Source organism: Engystomops pustulosus, chromosome 9, assembly GCF_040894005.1.
Source record: "Engystomops pustulosus chromosome 9, aEngPut4.maternal, whole genome shotgun sequence".
In the NCBI taxonomy this organism is placed as follows: Eukaryota; Metazoa; Chordata; class Amphibia; order Anura; family Leptodactylidae; genus Engystomops; species Engystomops pustulosus.
In genome coordinates, this window is record NC_092419.1 from 7,697,146 (window position 1) to 7,716,338 (window position 19,193).

At 44.4% G+C, this 19,193-nt stretch overlaps 1 protein-coding gene across 1 annotated transcript; it reads right to left on the reverse strand.

Annotated features, from left to right (window-relative positions):
* Window positions 1–691: 691 nt before the first annotated feature.
* LOC140077668 (cytochrome P450 2G1-like) lies at window positions 692–13,811 on the reverse strand. The gene is made up of 9 exons (XM_072125008.1): window positions 13,592–13,811; window positions 9,115–9,280; window positions 8,741–8,890; window positions 7,203–7,363; window positions 6,947–7,123; window positions 3,322–3,463; window positions 2,382–2,569; window positions 2,005–2,146; window positions 692–1,075 (listed from the first exon to the last, which is right to left on the reverse strand). Exons 1-9 carry the CDS (start codon window positions 13,772–13,774, stop codon window positions 894–896), a joined length of 1,491 nt encoding a protein of 496 aa, XP_071981109.1. The 5' UTR covers window positions 13,775–13,811; the 3' UTR covers window positions 692–893.
* Between the last annotated feature and the right edge of the window lie 5,382 nt (window positions 13,812–19,193).

A 19,193-nucleotide genomic window follows, 5' to 3' on the forward strand; every position in this document is an offset into this window, starting at 1 on the left:
ACACATGGTGGCAATGCCAGTCGTTACTGAAGAAAAGCAACTTCCAAAAAGCACAAAACCTACATGGTGGCCTTAATTGGCACTCTTATTAGAAGAACTGTTACTTCCCGACCCTAGTCACAAGCCTCTCACCCAGCCAAACCAGTTCCCTACACTGTACTTAGGAGACCCAACCAGGTCGAAACAGTTGGGAGCCCATTCCTTCTGGAATAGATATACTGGTTTGGTTTTAATCCCGCATCATGTCATTAGGCTTCTTGTAGGTCATGCTTAATGTCAAGGGAGCTGCCTTACAAGGAGCTAAAAGAGGCGGGGTTTTTCTTATCCCATCCTGGAAAACTTTCCATATTTTCCCAAAACTAAAGGATCACATTCCTCATAAATACCTTTCTCAATCCACATGGAAGTGCTCAGCAGAGCGATGAAAGGTTACAAGTTCCTTTTAGTAGTAGAAGCCTCTAGAATTTCTCGAGTGTCTCCTCTTTCCAATCCTATCCCCTTCCCCCTTGTCCTATGAGGAGCTAACTGTCAGGACAGATGGTGTGAGGTGCATTATGGGGTGTGTTTTATATTTTATGCCAATCGTGGAATAAATTTTAGCTCAACATAAATTTGTGTTTTTGGTGCAGGATATGTTCATAATTCATCAAGAAGCATAAACCTTAAAGAACCAGGTGTCCATAACGCCAGATACATCTCCCCAACAATATTTTATTATAAACATAAATCATGATATAACATTTTAAATTATTTTTTTATACAAAAATTTACAGTTTTATAAATTGAAAGTCACCATAGCAATTGACGGCCACTGACTTTTAGCTTTTTAGGCCTGAAATATTTCATTCTAGATGTAAAAATACAATTACTGACATAAAAAGGTTTAGAACAATTTAGCGCGGGATGAAGGCCAGTTCATAATTAGGGGGCAGATTTCCAAATCCACTCATTGAAGGTGTCAAGTCTATTTCCTCTCTGTCCACAGGTGACCGAAGGGTGAAGTTCTGTAATATTGTTGTAAGGAACAAGAAGAGCTCCATTCGAGCAAGACCTTCCCCGGCACAGATCCGTTTACCTGCAGGACACAACAAAAGGCTGTAGTTGATGTAACAATCTACGTCATGAACACATTCACCATGAAGACTCATCTTCTTTTAGCCAGGTCTTTCCCCTTTTATCGTATAAAATTTCATATGATAACTGCATCCGCTCATGGATCCTGGCTGTGACCATGATCTTACTGCCCAATATCCCTGTTCCTACAGAGGCCACTGTTGGTATGACCGACCCCTCGTCGCTCATCAGACTAATGGAGCAGACGGCCATGTATGACCCTTCTTATTAATGTCTATGGGGCTGACGGAGATCGATGAACGCATTGCCAATTTCCGTCAGCTCAATACAGATTAATGGAGCAGAACGGTCATACGCGGTCTGAGGAGCGTCCGTCGGACCCCTCATTTTCGCGATCCGCGGGGGTCTTAGCACAGAGACCCCCCACTGATCAGCAAGTTTGGCCCTATCCCGTGGATTAGGCTTAACTTGTCTTCGTGGGAAAACCCCTTTAAGGATTTAAGACAGTTTTTAGACATTTTGTACATGTAGTGCTCCAAAAGGGTGTGCCCGGCTCCACAGGGACAGTCTATGGGGCGCATTTACTAAGAGTGCAGTTAGTACTGTGTAGTGTGCAGGTTCATGATTCATGAAGAACGGGTGCCCCCCGCACTGCCACTGTCCGACTGAGCACTGGAACGCCCGGAGAACAGAAATTTGTGTTGCATGATGAGTATTGCAGCCGAGACACAAAAGGGTTGCATGCAACACATATATAGCGCGGACATTTCTTAAATACCTGTGCAAGCAGTTTGCACAAGAAAGAACATGCAAAGTCAGATAGAAAACTGGCGCAAGGCCCTTAGGAAATGTGCCCCTTTGTCTGGCTTACTGAAATGAGACATACTAAGTACTGCCCCCTAGCTTGGAGGTGTCTTATTACGCTCTTACCTGAAGAGAACGGCATGTATCCATCATTCCGCCTGAACTTGCCTTTATCATCCAGAAAATGTCCCGGATTGAACTGATCTGGACATTTAAACTGCTTTGGATCTCGTAGCACAGAACTGAGTACTGTATATATGGTCGTGCCCTGGAAATCAGAAAACATCAGAAAACTTATCTCTTTTACTCCTGGCAGTACTGCAATTGTTCATGGAAGCCTAAGGGGGTGTGTGTGGTTTGTTAATGGGGTACAAACACTTTTTATAAGGGGATATCACTAAATCTTGGGCCATACCCTTGGTGTTCATTGAGTGGTTACTGATAGTATTATGCCAGTACTTTATATTGCCAAATAATTTCAGGATAGGACGGCACAGTTTTACCTTTGGAATAAAATAATCTCTAAACGTCAGGTCCTGGGTTACTTTGTGGGGGACTCCCAATGGTACAATGTCAATAAATCTTTGAATTTCATGGATAGCTGCATCTGTATACGGCATATGAGATCGATCTTCTATACACGGAGCCCTGTCCCTTCCAATGACTTTGTCGATCTCTTGATGGATACGTTCTGAAGAGATGGAAGATGATTGAGTTTAGAAAAAGTCAACGCTACTTCTAAAAGCTTTTCTATCAATATTTTATATCCAAGGAACTTCAGAAGAAAGATTCGTTGGAAATCTAAACATGTTTCTTAGCACGTTACTGTTTTGGTTATTGGTATCCCTCTGTCTTCTTTATGCCCTGCTTGTAAAGCCATCTGGTTGTTTTGGCCTAAGACGCCTAAATTCTTGCCTCTCTGCCTCTCCTAGTTGTCTAGATTGTGATCGTCTTCCCTGACCTTGAATAGTTTACTGACTATGTCTCTGAGGGCTACTTTGGTACTATGCTTTCGTATCTCATCAGCTATCTTGGTCATCTTTCATCTACATCAGAACTTATTGAGATTGAAAAGTCTATACTTCCTGTACAGGAGTTAAACGCTAAACATTTTGGAGTTACATGACTTCCACTGCTATTTTTGTGTCGGACATAGAAAGAGGAAAAATATGATTTTTTTCATAACTTTAGGTATATTAGTACATTGGCACCTAATTAGGGATTGTTACATTGTTACATTTCTGAAACATTTTTTTTGCATCTATCATTGGTAAGGACTACATGGCAACTTTCGCAATGACTTCCCAAAGCAATAACGCAACAAATTGGGGCACCGAGGACTCCTGGATGTGCTGATTGATTTGCTTCAAAGTAATATTCAGATAGAATTACACTAAGACCCTGGGGGCTCTGTAAATTCTGATTTCAAACACCAGTACTAACCTTCAACATCTGGATGCTTGAGTAGAATCAGCATTCCGTATCTTAGGGTTGAGCTTACTGTTTCCGTCCCAGCCCCAAACAAATCAAGTATGGTATTGACCATTGCTTCCTCATGAAACTCAGTCGTAGATATATCTTTTTCCTAGTGAAATAAGATTAGCTCCATGACGTAAAATAATATTTTAAGTTTCTCTTGACATCAGCTCTTGGTATGTAAATGGTTTCCAAATCATTCATTGTTTGGCACAAATATTTTATTTCCTGTACTGTTTAGGGCAAACACACTAGTTGCTTCCACCCACACCAAATTCTTGAGGCACGTGCCCCTCCAACATTCATGGTATCATAGTATCATAGTATATAAGGCTGGAAAAAGACGCAAGTCCATCTAGTCAACCTTAAAAAATTAAACAAATGTTTTTTCGAGAAAGTCATCCAGGGGTCTCTTGAACATGTACATAGAGTACGCCAAAAAAACCTCCTGCAGCCTCCTCTACTTTGCATGTAAAAGATGCCCCCTGTCTATGGTGATGGTAGAACCTCCTCTCCTCTACATGTATAGGATACCTCGTGTCTATGGTGATGGTAGAACCACCTCTCCCTTAGGTGTAGAGGATGCCCCTGTCTATGGTGATGGTAGAAACTCCTCTCCTCTAGGTGTAGAGGATGCCCCCTTTCTATGGTGATGGTAGAACCTCCTCTCCTCTAGGTGAAGATAATGCCCCTGTCTATGGTGATGGTAGAACCTCCTCTCCTCTAGGTGTAGAGGATACCCCCTGTCTATGGTGATGGTAGAACCTCCTATCCTCTAGGTGAAGATAATGCCCCTGTCTATGGTGATGGTAGAACCTCCTCTCCTCTAGGTGTAGAGAATTCCCCCTGTCTATGGTGATGGTAGAACTTCCTCCCCTCTAGATGTAGAGGATGCCGTCTGTCTATGGTGATGGTAGAACCTCCTCTCCTCTAGGTGTAGAGGATGCCGCCTATCTATGGTGATGGTAGAACCTCCTCTCCTCTAAGTGTAGAGGATGTCCCCTGTCTATGGTGATGGTAGAACCTCCTCTCCTCTAGGTGTAGAGGATGCCCCCTGTCTGTGGTGATGGTAGTACCTCCTCTCCTCTAGGTGTAGAGGATGCCCCTGTCTATGGTGATGGTAGAATCCCCTCTCCTATAGGTGTAGAGGATGCCCCCTGTCTATGGTGATGGTAGAACCTCCTCTCCTCTAGGTGTAGAGGATGCCCCCTGTCTATGGTGATGGTAGAACCTCCTCTCTTCTAGGTGTAGAGGATGCCCCCTGTCTATGGTGATGATAGAACCTCCTCTCCTCTAGGCGTAGAGGATGTCCCCCTGTCTATGGTGATGGTAGAACCTCCTCTCCTCTACATGTATAGGATACCTGGTGTCTATGGTGATGGTAGAACCACCTCTCCCCTAGATGTAGAGGATGCCCCCTGTCTATGGTGATGGTAGAACCTCCTCTCCTCTAGGTGTAGAGGATACCCCCTGTCTATGGTGAAGGTAGAACCTCCTATCCTCTAGGTGAAGATAATGCCCCTGTCTATGGTGAAGGTAGAACCTCCTATCCTCTAGGTGAAGATAATGCCCCTGTCTATGGTGATGGTAGAACCTCCTTTCCTCTAGGTGTAGAGAATTCCCCCTGTCTATGGTGATGGTAGAACCTCCTCCCCTCTAGGTGTAGAGGATGCCGTCTGTCTATGGTGATGGTAGAACCTCCTCTCCTCTAGGTGTAGAGGATGCCGCCTATCTATGGTGATGGTAGAACCTCCTCTCCTCTAAGTGTAGAGGATGTCCCCTGTCTATGGTGATGGTAGAACCTCCTCTCCTCTAGGTGTAGAGGATGCCCCCTGTCTGTGGTGATGGTAGTACCTCCTCTCCTCTAGGTGTAGAGGATGCTTCTGTCTATGGTGATGGTAGAATCCCCTCTCCTATAGGTGTAGAGGATGCCCCCTGTCTATGGTGATGGTAGAACCTCCTCTCCTCTAGGCGTAGAGGATGTCCCCCTGTCTATGGTGATGGTAGAACCTCCTCTCTTCTACATGTATAGGATACCTGGTGTCTATGGTGATGGTAGAACCACCTCTCCGCTAGATGTAGAGGATGCCCCCTGTCTATGGTGATGGTAGAACCTCCTCTCCTCTAGGTGTAGAGGATACCCCCTGTCTATGGTGATGGTAGAACCTCCTATCCTCTAGGTGAAGATAATGCCCCTGTCTATGGTGATGGTAGAACCTCCTCTCCTCTAGGTGTAGAGAATTCCCCCTGTCTATGGTGATGGTAGAACCTCCTCCCCTCTAGGTGTAGAGGATGCCATCTGTCTATGGGGATGGTAGAACCTCCTCTCCTCTAGGTGTAGAGGATGCCCCCTGTCTATGGTGATGGTAGAACCTCCTCTCCTCTAGGTGTAGAGGATGTCCCCTGTCTATGGTGATGGTAGAACCTCCTCTCCTCTAGGTTTAGAGGATGCCCCCTGTCTGTGGTGATGGTAGTACCTCCTCTCCTCTAGGTGTAGAGGATGCCCCTGTCTATGGTGATGGTAGAACCTCCTCTCCTCTAGGTGTAGAGGATGTCCCCTGTCTATGGTGATGGTAGAACCTCCTCTCCTCTAGGTTTAGAGGATGCCCCCTGTCTGTGGTGATGGTAGTACCTCCTCTCCTCTAGGTGTAGAGGATGCCCCTGTCTATGGTGATGGTAGAACCTCCTCTACTCTAGGTGTAGAGGATGTCCCCTGTCTATGGTGATGATAGAACCTCCTCTCCTCTAGGCGTAGAGGATGTCCCCCTGTCTATGGTGATGGTAGAACCTCCTCTCCTCTACATGTATAGGATACCTGGTGTCTATGGTGATGGTAGAACCACCTCTCCCCTAGATGTAGAGGATGCCCCCTGTCTATGGTGATGGTAGAACCTCCTTTCCTCTAGGTGTAGAGGATGCCTCCTGTCTATGGTGATGATAGAACCTCCTCTCCTCTAGGAGTAGAGGATGCCCCCTGTCTATGGTGATGATAGAACCTCCCGTCCTCTAGGTGTAGAGGATGTCCCTGTCTATGGTGATGGAAGAACCACCTCTCCTCTAGTTGTAGAGGATGCCCTCTGTCTATGGTGATGGTAGAACCTCCTCTCCTCTAGGTGTAGAGGATGTCCCCTGTCTATGGTGATGGTAGAACCTCCTCTCCTCTAGGTGTAGAGGATGCCCCTTTCTACGGTGATGGTAGAACCTCCTCTCCTCTAGGTGTAGAGGATACCCCTGTCTGTGGTGATGGTAGAACCTCCTCTCCTCTAGGTGTAGAGGATGCCCCTGTCTATGGTGATGGTAGAACCACCTCTCCTCTAGGTGTAGAGGATGCCCCCTGTCTATGGTGATGGTAGAACCTCCTCTCCTCTATGTGTAGATGATGCCCCCTTGTCCTGGTCATAGGCTTAGGTATGAAAAGATCTTTGAGAGATCCTTGTACTGTCCGTTCAGGTATTTGTACATTGTAATGAGGTTTACCCTCCACCATTACCCCCAAGTCCTTTTCAGCTTCAGTTTTACTAAGTAATTGACTGTTTAGAACATAATTATACTTATTCTTCTATATAAAGTACAGCATTTAGAACCAACCTACCTGTTGCATCCTCATTATAAAGCAGTCAATAAAATCCCGGGGATCATTGGGATCCAGAGTTTCCCTATGCATTTTTACACGCTTGGAAATAAATTCCTTGATGACTTCACCGGCAGCAAACAATTTGTGATGAGGTCCCGGAATCTTTTGCATAACATTAGGATAGATATTGTATATCTGAAAATAATTGATTTAGTAAAGTCAGAATATGTAGACAATGAGCACGTTTCTAGAACCAAAACAAATCTTCCATTACCTGTCCCCAAGCTGAGCTAAATCCTATAAAGATTTTATGTAGTAAATCCAGAAGCGTCAGAAATTCCTTGTCCTCATACTTGAATCTTTTTCCAAATACCACCGAACAAATGACATTGGAAACCGCTTTGGAGAGATAGAAGGTTGGATCCAATTGCTGACCTGTAATGGAAGAACTTTTTTTCTTTACGGAAGTGTTCTTTTTTTTTGTTGCTGGGTGGTCCAAGGTAGGAAGAGTGTAGATATACAATCCTTGTTTCTTCTTCAAACAATGTATAGTGTAGTATTTGTTATAGGAAAGCTCCATTCCATCCATTGTGTGCTCAGTGTAGAACCCATTAAAGGGGTCTTCCCACGAACAAAAGTTAGAAGATTGATTGCGTCAATCTCACCTTCAGTATTCCTTGACCCCTTGCCTGTTTTCTGACTATTCATTTTGTTAAGGTAAACTTTTCTTACTTTCCTAAAAGCATTGTAACAGAGACTTCATGTTAAGATGGCGCTGGCATCATGATCATTACCAAAACAATCAAAGATTAAGAATTTCAAAAATGCATTATCCTGACGTCATGGAAGTTCTCCAATCAAGAGACTACATGAGCTGGGAATTCTCCGCCCCCCTTCTACTTCTCTCCTAATTTCTATATAGACTTGTGGATCCAAATAAAGCTTGCGCAGTGCCAAACTGCCCGGGGCATGAGTGAGACTTAAATCAGCAAATGTTGTCTGAATTATTTCTTATGATGTGCACACATGCTTATTGATTAGAAACACACGGTCAACGCACACTAAAAGAGGATGTCTTAAATCCCTACCCCAACAGTTTTGCCTGTAAAATCTGTACTGCGTTGTTCTCTTGGTTTTGATCTCTATTTATGGAATTCATTTCTATCTATGTATTGTCCAGTCTTTGTCTCAGTATTTGTACATTGGTGCAAGAAGGGAACATCAACCAGTTGCCACCTAACATTAAAGGGGTTTTTCCACCAAAGATCCTCATAGAACGTGAAAACAAGGGGGCCGTCGGATTAATGCACGGCCGTCTGATGGGGAGACGAGGGGGGCGAGTTTTCGCGATCTGCAGGGGATAACTTTCCTTCGTGGGAAAACACCTTTAATGTTAGGTGGCAACTGGTGGATGTTCCCTTCTTGCACCAATATACAAATACTGAGATAAAGACTGGACAATACAAAGATAGAAATGCATTCCATCAATAGAGATCAAAACCAAGAGAACAACGCAGTACAGATTCTCTAGGCAAAATGAATAGTCAGAAAACGGGCAACGGGTCAAGCAATACTAAAGGTAAGATTGATGCAAGCTCTAAATATGCTTCATAGCCAGCACTGGTAAATGACAGGAAACTCTTCTATGAGATGTCAGAATCCTTGTCCAGGAGGTGATTGGACATGATCCCTGACATCCACACAAGGTGGACCAGCAGGGGAGAAATCTGAATGGGGGGAGAATATTTTACGGACAGATAATAGCACTGAAGCCTGGATTGTAGATAAGGTGTGATTTTATGTAGTTCTTACCTTTGCTCTTTTGAAATTCTTCCACAAGGAACTGGGCCTCTTCTTGGATTCTCTGTTCGATGCTTCTTTTACCCATCCCGAAGTTCCTTAATGTCATCAAAGAAAATCGGCGTAGCTGTTTCCAGCGCTCCCCATTACTGCCTATCACGCCTAAGAAAATATGAAAGATTATTATGAAGGATTTCATCTAAACTATTCGGAAAGACATTTTCCAATAGTCAATTGTGGAAGTTTTGGCTCCAAATAAAATTAATTAGGTAAATTACGGAGCATCAGAAGCCACATGGTCTACGAAGACTTATACCTCTCCTATGGGGTTAATGGATTGTCAAGATCGATACACATTTTAATCAAAATTCGGTCTTGGTCCTTACCATGTCCTCCAGAATTAAACTTGTCCATAAAGGGCATATACCCTCTGCCACTGAAGACCTCCGCGTTGTCAATGAGCGCCTCCTTCACTGCATCGTAACTGCACAACACCACGACAGGATCCATGCCCATATGAAGAGTATATACCGGTCCATATTTTTCACTCAGCTAGGTCAGACAAGAAAAACTGGTCAGAACAATGCGATGCAAATATCTTTTCCAGGGTAGGATAATAAAAACATTGCCTCTTAGCTTCCATGCAAGGCAACCCCCTTTTCATCAAGAATGACTTTTAGGACGCCTAATGCTGTCAATAGTTGGGAATCTGTTCCTTTTCGAATAGATATACAGGCAGTCCCCGGGTTACGTACAAGATCGGTTCTGTAGGTTTGTCCTTAAGTTGAATTTGTATGTAAGTTGGAACTGTATGTTTTATAATTGTAACCATAGACAAATGTTTTTGGTTTCTGTGACAATTGGATTAATAAATGTTGGATTGTCATAAGAACCAGGATTAACAATAAAGTTTCATTGCAGACGCCTTTGATAATGTTTATAACTGTTTATTGTAGCCTAGGGCTAAAGTATATTAAATTGCCAACATCCAGAGATCCGTTTGTAACTAGGGGTTGTCTGTAAGTTGGGTGTTCTTAAGTAGGGGACCGCCTGTACTGGTTTGGCATTTATCCTGCATTATGTCATTAGGCTTCCTGGAAGTCATGCATGATGGTAAGGGGACTGCCTTACAAGGTAGTAAAAGACAATCCTGGAAATGTATTTGCATTTTTCCCAGAATCCCCCAGTGGAGCATCAATGGCTGTAAGTCTCTATAAGTAGACCTCTTACTTCCCTGTGATTTTATACTCTTCCATGCTCTTATACCTAAGATCCAACAACAGAACTGGATTCAAATTTGATTCTACACATTTATTCCTGTAATTGTGGCTTTTCCTCAGGCTTTCTGATTAGAGCTAAACACATGCCAACGTTACCGAATCTTGTCCATGCCTGTGCGCTTCTTATACTCAAACACGTGAGACCTCCGACTGTTGGTGCAAGGAGCCTTACAGAAATGTTTATTATCTCTCAATCGGGTGAACTCATTTTTATTTTACTGATAATCGTACACAATAGTAACAAAGAAATTTTCAAAATATTGAAAGTTATGGGACCGATGTATTATGATTGGGGCTTTGTGTGCCAGGCTTAGTAATCGATGTACTTGGTGCACGACCTACCAAAATTACTAAGAGGTGTCAACCTCTTAGAGATTCTGGCACAGGACCAGATGTGAAATCTACACCAGGTCCCGGATTTCAAATCTAACCTGAAGAAGGTTTTTGGTGCAGGTTGTAGTAAATTTGACCGCCTAGGTATCCCTGGAAATGGCAAAAAGAGTCGTAATTTCTGTTTTGCCTTCATTGGCCAAAATTGGCACTCAAGGAATGATATTTCAGCCCCAATGGGGAACATTTACTTACCCGTCCGGAGGAGTTCCCGAAAGTGCGTTGTCCGACGACAATGCCCTGTGCCACGATTCACAAACATCATGCGCCCGATATCCTGCATGTGTCTCCTCCCTGTCCAGGTCCGACAAAGTTCACCTTCTTCTTCCTGGTGCATGTAAGTGCATTGGTTGCGACACAATTTTAATCTTAATTCCCGAGCTCAGTCCAAATCAGTTGGATCGTCTGACGGCCCACCGCCCCGATTCCTGTTGCTTGAAAGCAGCGCAGCTGCGCCAAAATCCGATTGTGTGCGACACAATCCCCAGTTAAATACCTGTCACAGCAGCGCAAATCCCAAATACCATGAACAGTCCGATGGAAATGCGATCCGCAGACCCATAGTAAATAAGCCTCATTGGGGGTCATTTACTAAGGGCCGATTCGCGTTTTCCCGACGTGTTATCCAAATATTTCCGATTTGCGCCAATTTCCCTTGAATTGCCCCGGCGTGGCCGAACGAAAACCCGACGGATTCGGAAAAACCGCCGCATTTTTTTAAAAAAATGTGTCGCGGAGCTTGCACTTACCTTCACTAGGAATAGGCCTGTGAACTGGAGTGCGTTCTGGTGCTCTTCAGCGCAGAAGCGCTACCTGGTGGACGTCGGAGGAACTGCCTCAATGTATCCCGGCTGGACCCGAATCCACCGCAGAGAACGCGCCGCTGGATCACGAATGGACCGGGTAAGTAAATCTGCCCCAATGTCTTTAAAATTAGAAAATACTGCAGATAGTCCAACATGTGTTATGCTGCTTATAAATCCTCTGTAGTCAATAGACTGTTAATATGAATTAATTTTTATAAGGTTTAACCCCTTTAAACCTAAGTTTTTAAATTTTTTTGTGTTTCCCTTTTTTAACTGCTTTACTTCCAGAAGACATAACTTTTGGATTTTTTCGATTACAAAGCTATATGTTGGCTTCTTATATCCGAGACAAATTTTATTTTCTAGCGGCACCATTTTATATTCTGTGAAATTGTAACAAGTATTGGGTAGTGGACCCACTGGGGCAGATTTACTTACCCGGTCCATTCGCGATCCAGCGGCGCGTTCTCTGCGCTGGATTCGGGTCCGGCCGGGATTCATTAAGGTAGTTCCTCTGCCGTCCACCAGGTGGCGCTGCTGCGCTGAAAAGGATCGGAACGCACTGGAGTTCACCGGGCCGGGCTGAGTGAAGGTAAGCGCAAGCTCCGCGCCAGATTTTTTTTTTTTAAATGCGGTGGTCTTTCCGAATCCGTCGGGTTTTCATTCGGCCACACCCCCGATTTCCGTCGCGTGCATGCCAGCGCCGATGCGCCACAAACCGATCGGGTGCGCCAAAATCCCGGGGCAATTCAGGGGAAATCGGCGCAAATCGGAAATATTCGGGTAACACGTCGGGAAAACGCGAATCGGGCCCTTAGTAAATGACCCCCACTACTGTGTTATCCTACTGATTTGACTTAGGGTTATCCCTAAACCTCTCCGGTATTTACACTTTAAGAGGGATCTGGACTTTGCTGTGGAGGGGTTACAAGGCCGCTACCTCTTGTGGTGGTCCTAGTGCAGAGAGCAGCTGGCCCAGCGGGCACAGCGACACCGGTGCATGGTACCAATGGGTCAGGCAAGTAAATGGTCAATGTCAGAAGTAGAGACCGGCGGCGTACTAGCAGAATCAGAAAACAGGCCCAGCGTCATGGCTGGTAGCAAAGGTTCAAGATGCAAGCCGGGGTCGAATACCAAGGGGCACACAACCGGAAAGGAGTCTGAGAACAAGCCGGGGGTCACACACAGGAAGTCAACAGAAACAAGCACCATAATGCAGGACTAACAAACTAGGAAGCTTTGCTCAGGTGAAGGGAAGCAGGGCATGCTGGACTATATGGCTACACGTGCACACTGATAGGTTGGAATATAAATGGTGGTACATTCCCTGTTCCATTAAGAAGGGGAGAGGGACACCCTGTGCACCCTAAGGGACCTGGAGGATTAAGCATGCCCGACAGAGGAGGGAGTACGCAACAGGGGTTTGATGGAACATGGCTGGAGAAGGCAACGGTAAGTAAGCTGCATCGGGGGATGAGTGCAGGGGCGGAACCCTTTGGCAGCTTTACAGCCATTTACTGCGACACAGGAAAAATATTCTAAAGGTGGTGGAATTGGCAAAAATACACCGTTGTGCCATATTATGATGACATAAGTTGTATGGTTTTCAATTTTAATTTACATTTTTTTCATATTTTTTTACGTTATTTTTTAACCATTATTTCAGCCCCCTAGGGTACATGAACCCTGAGAGGTCTGATCATTAAACAATATATTGCAAATCAATTGTATTGTAGTACCGGTATATTGTAGATTTTGCAGTTTGTCTCAGATGATAAACCAGAGACATTACTCATAGATCTAGGCACAGTGACTGTGGTAATCCTTTTATATTTGTTTTTCATGGTCTCCTTCCTTCTAAAATAAGCTTTTAAAAAATTCTGTTAAAGAGCCTGAAGGGCTCTAGTGGGTGTTTCTACAGCCTTTCAGTGCCAAAGTGACAAAGTTACAATGAGCAGAACAGCCTGTGAAAAGACATCACTGAGGGGCTCCGTGAAAAACTACCACAGCCCTTCAGGCTCATTAGCATAATCCTCAAAGTTGATTTTAGACGGAAGGAGACCATGGATAACAAATATTAAGAAGATACCCACAGTCCCGGTGCCTGGATCTATAAGTAATGTCCTTGGTTTATCAGGATGGATTTTGATGAAAGATTTTCTTTAATGTGTTCCTGACACCAAACCTTCCCAAAACTAAACAAACGGGGAGTAAAAACAGTTTCCTTACTTTATATTAAAAAACTAAAGCTAAATTTTACTTTACCAAAACTTGGTAACTGAAAGCTTCAAGGAAAGCGTCCAAGGATGAGACATTATTTACTTGCATCAAATTGGGCAGAGACCTTGTGGCTCCCTGAGGACCAGTCTGGAAATATCTAGACTTACCTTAATGAGCGACTTGTGGACTTCTTTGCCGTTGAGTTGATGAAGGTTCCCCAGGATGGGCAGCGGTGTTGGACCTGGTGGTAGTTTCCCTTTGCTCTTCCCTTTCTGGGCTTGTGTTATACTGAGGACAATGAAGACTATGCACACGATTAGTAACAAGGTAGAAGCTCCGATGATCTCCATTGTAACAACTTCCTCCTCGTCAGACTGTAGCACTAGGGTATTAACTCTTTATAAATAGGTTCCCCCAGGGGGTTGTATTTGGCACATTTGATATTTATCTGATACATGGACTTAGTTCTTAGTGTTGGAGCCAAATGCACGGCAGAGATTGAGAAACTAACCAGGAACGGACAGTCACGAGGATAGGAAAGTCCACCCTTTTTCTACACTTTTATAAGGACGGAATAAATAACACGTCTTGTCCCTGGATGATCTGACAGTAAGGTAACTACAACCGAGATAAAGAAAAGCTATAAAAACACTAACAATAGTTATGTATCAGAAACTGGGGTAAAATGCAGGAGCAGCGTGTGAAATGAAGTACATCCGTTACTGCTTCTATAGGAATTTAGAGTGTGACCTTACAGTTTTAGGGGTTCACTGGTCTGATGCATTACTAAGTGTCAGGGATAGTGGACCCAGTGTACCAACCTTAGCGATGATGCAAGCCGACACCTGGGAGCGGAGTCTAAATGGCAGCCGCTTTTCACCAGAGCCCGCCGCAAAGCGGACAGAATTGCTGCGGCAGCATACCACCAGCGGTGGTGGCAAAGGCAAGGTCCAGAATCGGCAGGCTGGATAAGATTCAAGGTCAGGCAGGAGGTCAGCAAGGAATCGAAGGTCAGGAATGCAGCATAAGGTCACAACGGAAAATCCACAGGAATCACAACAGGAACACTTTCGCTAAGGCTATGAGGCACAAAGATCTGGAAGAGGGGTCACAGGAAGAGGCCGGCTATTTAATAGGTCAGCGGCTGGTCAGCGGCAATTAGCGGCTCCCTGGGCCTTTAAATCTCACAGAGCCGGCTTGTGCCCTATGAGGTGGGGACATGCACCCCGAGCCTCGGGAGACGTTGCTGGAGCACGGAGAGGTAAGTGAGGCTTAAGCTGGCACGGAGCCACACGGGGGCACCTGCAACCCGAGACACATCAGAAATAATCTTAGAGAAGAAATATTTTCTGCTCATCTATTTGAAATCCATCAAAATACAGTGAGAAAGATTATTCACAAGTGGGAAGTATTGAGTTGCAAATCTTCTCAGGAGTAGACTTTCCAGCCAATTCACGCCAAGAACCACACAAAAAACTAATGCTACATCTAAGACTTCAAGGGCCTCAGTTAGTATGTTAAATGTTCAAGTTCAGAACAGAGTTTGGCTTGTTTGGAAGGTTAAAGCAGAGATTTAGTATAATAACGCATTTTTGGGCATAAACCAAACACATCAATGAAAATCTAATTTCAGCAATCGAACACAGTGGTGGTCGGAGATATTTCTGGCTTGTTTTGCATACCACACCGTAGCCTTATTGAACATGTGAGTGAAATGCAGGAAAGGATGGCCGCCATAATGCCCATTGTGAAAGAGCACATGTTGCAGGCTCAAGAAGCTCAAGCTAGGGTGTACAATAAATCTGCAAAAGTCAAGTCCTTTCAAAGCGGTGATCGTGTGTTAGTGCTTTTGCCGACAGTTGAAAGCAAATTTTTGGCAAAGTGGCAAGGCCCCTATGAGATTCGGGAAACACTAAGTGAGGTAAACTATAGGGTGCATCAACCAGGGAAAAGAAAGCCACTCCAAATTTACCATGTGAACTTGCTTAAGCCTTGGAAAGACAGAGAGGTGCTGACTGCTGGAAGTTGGCCTAGAGATTCACCTAGTCATGAACTACAGGAGGTCAAGGAGTTCCTACAGAGAAATAGAGAGATTTTTCTGACCTGCCAGGGTGGACCAATGTCATACAGCACGACATAGTGACAGAGCCAGGACAAAAGGTACGGTTGAGATCTTATAGGGTAGCAGAGGCTCAAACACAGACTATTTCGGAGGAGGTGGGAAAAATGTTGTCTCTGGGGGTTATAGAGAAGTCTAACAGTGGTTGGTCAAGCCCCATAGTTCTAATTCCCAAATCTGATGGCAGTCTTAGGTTCTGCAATGACTTTAAACAGTTAAATGAAGTTTCAAAATTTGACGCCTACCCTATGCCACGAGTAGACGAACTGATTGAAAGATTAGACCTGGCAAGATATATTACTACTTTGGATCTGACCAAAGGCTATTGGCAAGTGCCACTTACTGAAGCGGCGAAGGAGAAAATAGCATTTTCCACGCCTGATGGTCATTTCCAATATGTAGTTCTCCCCTTTGGCCTGCATGGTGCGCCGGCTACATTTCAAAGATTGATGGACCTTATTTAACAGCCTCACAAGGAGTATGCGTCTGCATATTTGGACGATGTGGTTATTTTTAGCCCAGACTGGGAGTCACATTTAAAAAAGGTCCAAGGGGTGTTAAACTCAATTCGAGAGGCGGGCTTGACAGCTAACCCAAAAAAATGTGCCATAGCCCTGGAGGAAGCCAGATATTTGGGATACACCATTGGGCGAGGTGTCATTAAGCCCCAAATGGATAAGGTTGAGGCTATAAGAAATTAGCCTAAACCTGTTTCAAAAAAGCAGGTAAAGGCTTTTTTTTAGGAATAGCCGGGTATTATAGAAGGTTTGTGCCAAACTTTGCCACAATTGCAGCACCCCTCACAGACCTTACCAAAGGGTCAAAATCTGCTTTGATCAAGTGGGATGAGAAAGCAGACAAAGCGTTCCAACAGTTAAAGGAGATGTTGTGCAAAAGGCCAGTGTTGATAGCACCAAATTTCAGAGAAGAATTTGTGGTCCAGGCAGATGCCTCTAATGTCGGCTTGGGAGCTGTCCTCTCACAGATAGTCAATGGAGAAGAACATCCTGTTGTGAGTAGGAAATTATCTTCTGCAGAAAAGAATGATGCCATCATAGAGAGGGAATGTCTTGGGTTAAGTGGGCCATTGAGTCCCTAAGATATTACCTACTAGGGAGACAGTTCAGGTTGGTGACGGATCATTCTCCCTTAAAATGGATTGCTCAGAATAAAGGGAAAAATGCCAGGGTAACCCGGTGGTTTTCAGCCTTGCAGGACTATAAGTTCTATGTGGAACACCGCCCAGGGTCTAAGCAAGGTAATGCTGATGCCTTGTCCCGTGTCCACTCTCTAGGGGCACAAAGTGCTCCTCCCCACAGGTCTGAGCAGAGGGGGAGGGTATGTAGGACAGCGGCTGGAAAGGTAATAGATGGTGTATATATTCCTTTCAGGTTACTTCCATACCTGGGGTAAAGGGTTAATGCACTGACCAGAGACTGCACAGCCCTAATTACCAAGTGCAGCTGGGAGATGGGGTTTATAACCCAGAGCTGCATCCTGGGCTGGAGCTCTGTGTGAGAGACATTGCTCTGGAAGGCTATAGCCAGCCGTGTGTCACTAGCCGCTGTGATTACGCTGTTTTGCTAGAGAGGGACTTACCGATGTACAGGTAGTGCTCAGACGAGCCCGTTTTTGTTTCCCCGCTTTGTTTTATTTTACTTGCCTGTAAAGCTGCATTGTTTTGGCTGCCAATAAAAGCCGCAAGGAAACCGCATTTCTGCCGTCAAGCCTGTCTGTGTCTCTGGACTTTGTCACATTAAAACTGACCCCGCTACAATTAGTCCCAGGTTACAATGATCAGATGTAAAGTGTCTGTAATGAAGCTTTATTGATAATCCTTGGTCCAATTACCTCCAAAAATTTTGAAACTCCAATTGTTACTGCTACAAAAAACATTTGTCTGGAACTACCATTATAAAATATACAGTTTAGACTTACATACAAATTCAACTTAAGAACAAACCTATTGGGGGTCATTTGCTAAGGGCCCGATTCTCGTTTTTGCGGCGGGTTACTGGAATTTTTCCGTTTTGCGCCGATTTTCCATGTATTGCCCCAGGATTTTTCCGGCGCACGGGATCGAATTGTGGCGCATCGGTGCCGGCATGCACGCAACAGAAATTGGGGACTGGCCGTAAAAAAAACGGACGGATTCGGAAAAACCGCCGCATTTAAAAAAAATAGTGTCGCTTACCTTCATCCAGGATGGCTCGGTGAACTCCAGTGCATTCCGATGCTCTTCAGCGCAGCAGCGACACCTGGTGGACATCGGAGGAACTGCATTAGTGAATCCTGGTCGGACCCGAATCCACCACAGAGAACGCGCCGCTGGATCGTGAATGGACCGGGTAAGTAAATCTTAAGCAAAAAGGAAAAAAAAAAGTCCAAAGTAAACATATAATAAACCCTCAAGCCACAGTATTTTGACATTTTTCATGATTCCTCCTAGATTTCCCCCCTGGACTGGACCGGGTAAGTAAATGAGCCCCAATGTGTGCGGGTAACATACAAAAAGTAAAGATTGGCCGCACTCCAAAGTTGAAACAAATATAAAGTCCTTTCTATTCCAAAGTGTCCATGCTACTACATATATATTAAACAATTGAACAATATTTAATACCTCTCATGTTCCATGATAACATCTCTGCCGTTCTTAAGAAGATGGGAGCAAACAGAAGCAAAAACAAAGCAATAATGCAGACCCTCTAACCCCCCCAAAGCACATCGAAATCTTTTTAAGAAAAATACATTTTCATCCTGATGACTTCCTCCCCCACACATCGCGCATTATAACAACTCTGTAGATGCTGCAAATCCATCCGGGAGCAAACCAAATTCAGTGCCGAGGAGAATTCTCAAAAAACAACAAAAGAAACAAACAACAAGACAAAAACTTCTGTTTTTCTTTCCAAACAATCCTCAGTTTTGCTGGAGAAATCATCATATACGCAAGAGAATTGCCGTATGTTCTCAAGTATAAGCCGATACTTTCAGCACAATTTTTTTCACTCGACCTATACCCGGGTATATGAAAAAGTTCTCACCCTCAGGCGCTGGTCCTGGCCTCCTCTTATCCCTGCGGCACCTTTTTGCAATCTCCCATTCTTTTTGCAACTACACGTTTATGCAATCTCCCGGCACAGAAACTTTGGCACGGCTGTGTCGCCACCTGTTGGCGGCATAGTTTATCTGGTGGAAAATCGCATTGAAGCGCATCTACCATCCCAGCCGGGGACCTGAAGACATGCTGTGGGGAGAAGAAACCAGAGGTAGACATTTTATTAATGGGGCACTCTGCTGGATATTTTATTAATGGGGGCACTCTGCTGGACATTTTATTAATGGGGGCACTCTGCTGGACATTTTATTAATGGGGGCACTCTGCTGGACATTTTATTAATGTGGACACTCTGCTGGACATTTTATCAATGGGGGCACTCTGCTGGACATTTTATTAATGGGGGTATTCTGTTGGACGTTTTATTAATGGGGGCACTCTGCTGGACATTTTATTAATGGGGGCACTCTGCTTGAACATTTTATTAATGGGGCACTCTGCTGGATGTTTTATTAATGGGGGCACTCTGCTGAACATTTTATTAATGGGGGCATTCTGTTGGACATTTTATTAATGAGGGCACTCTGCTGGA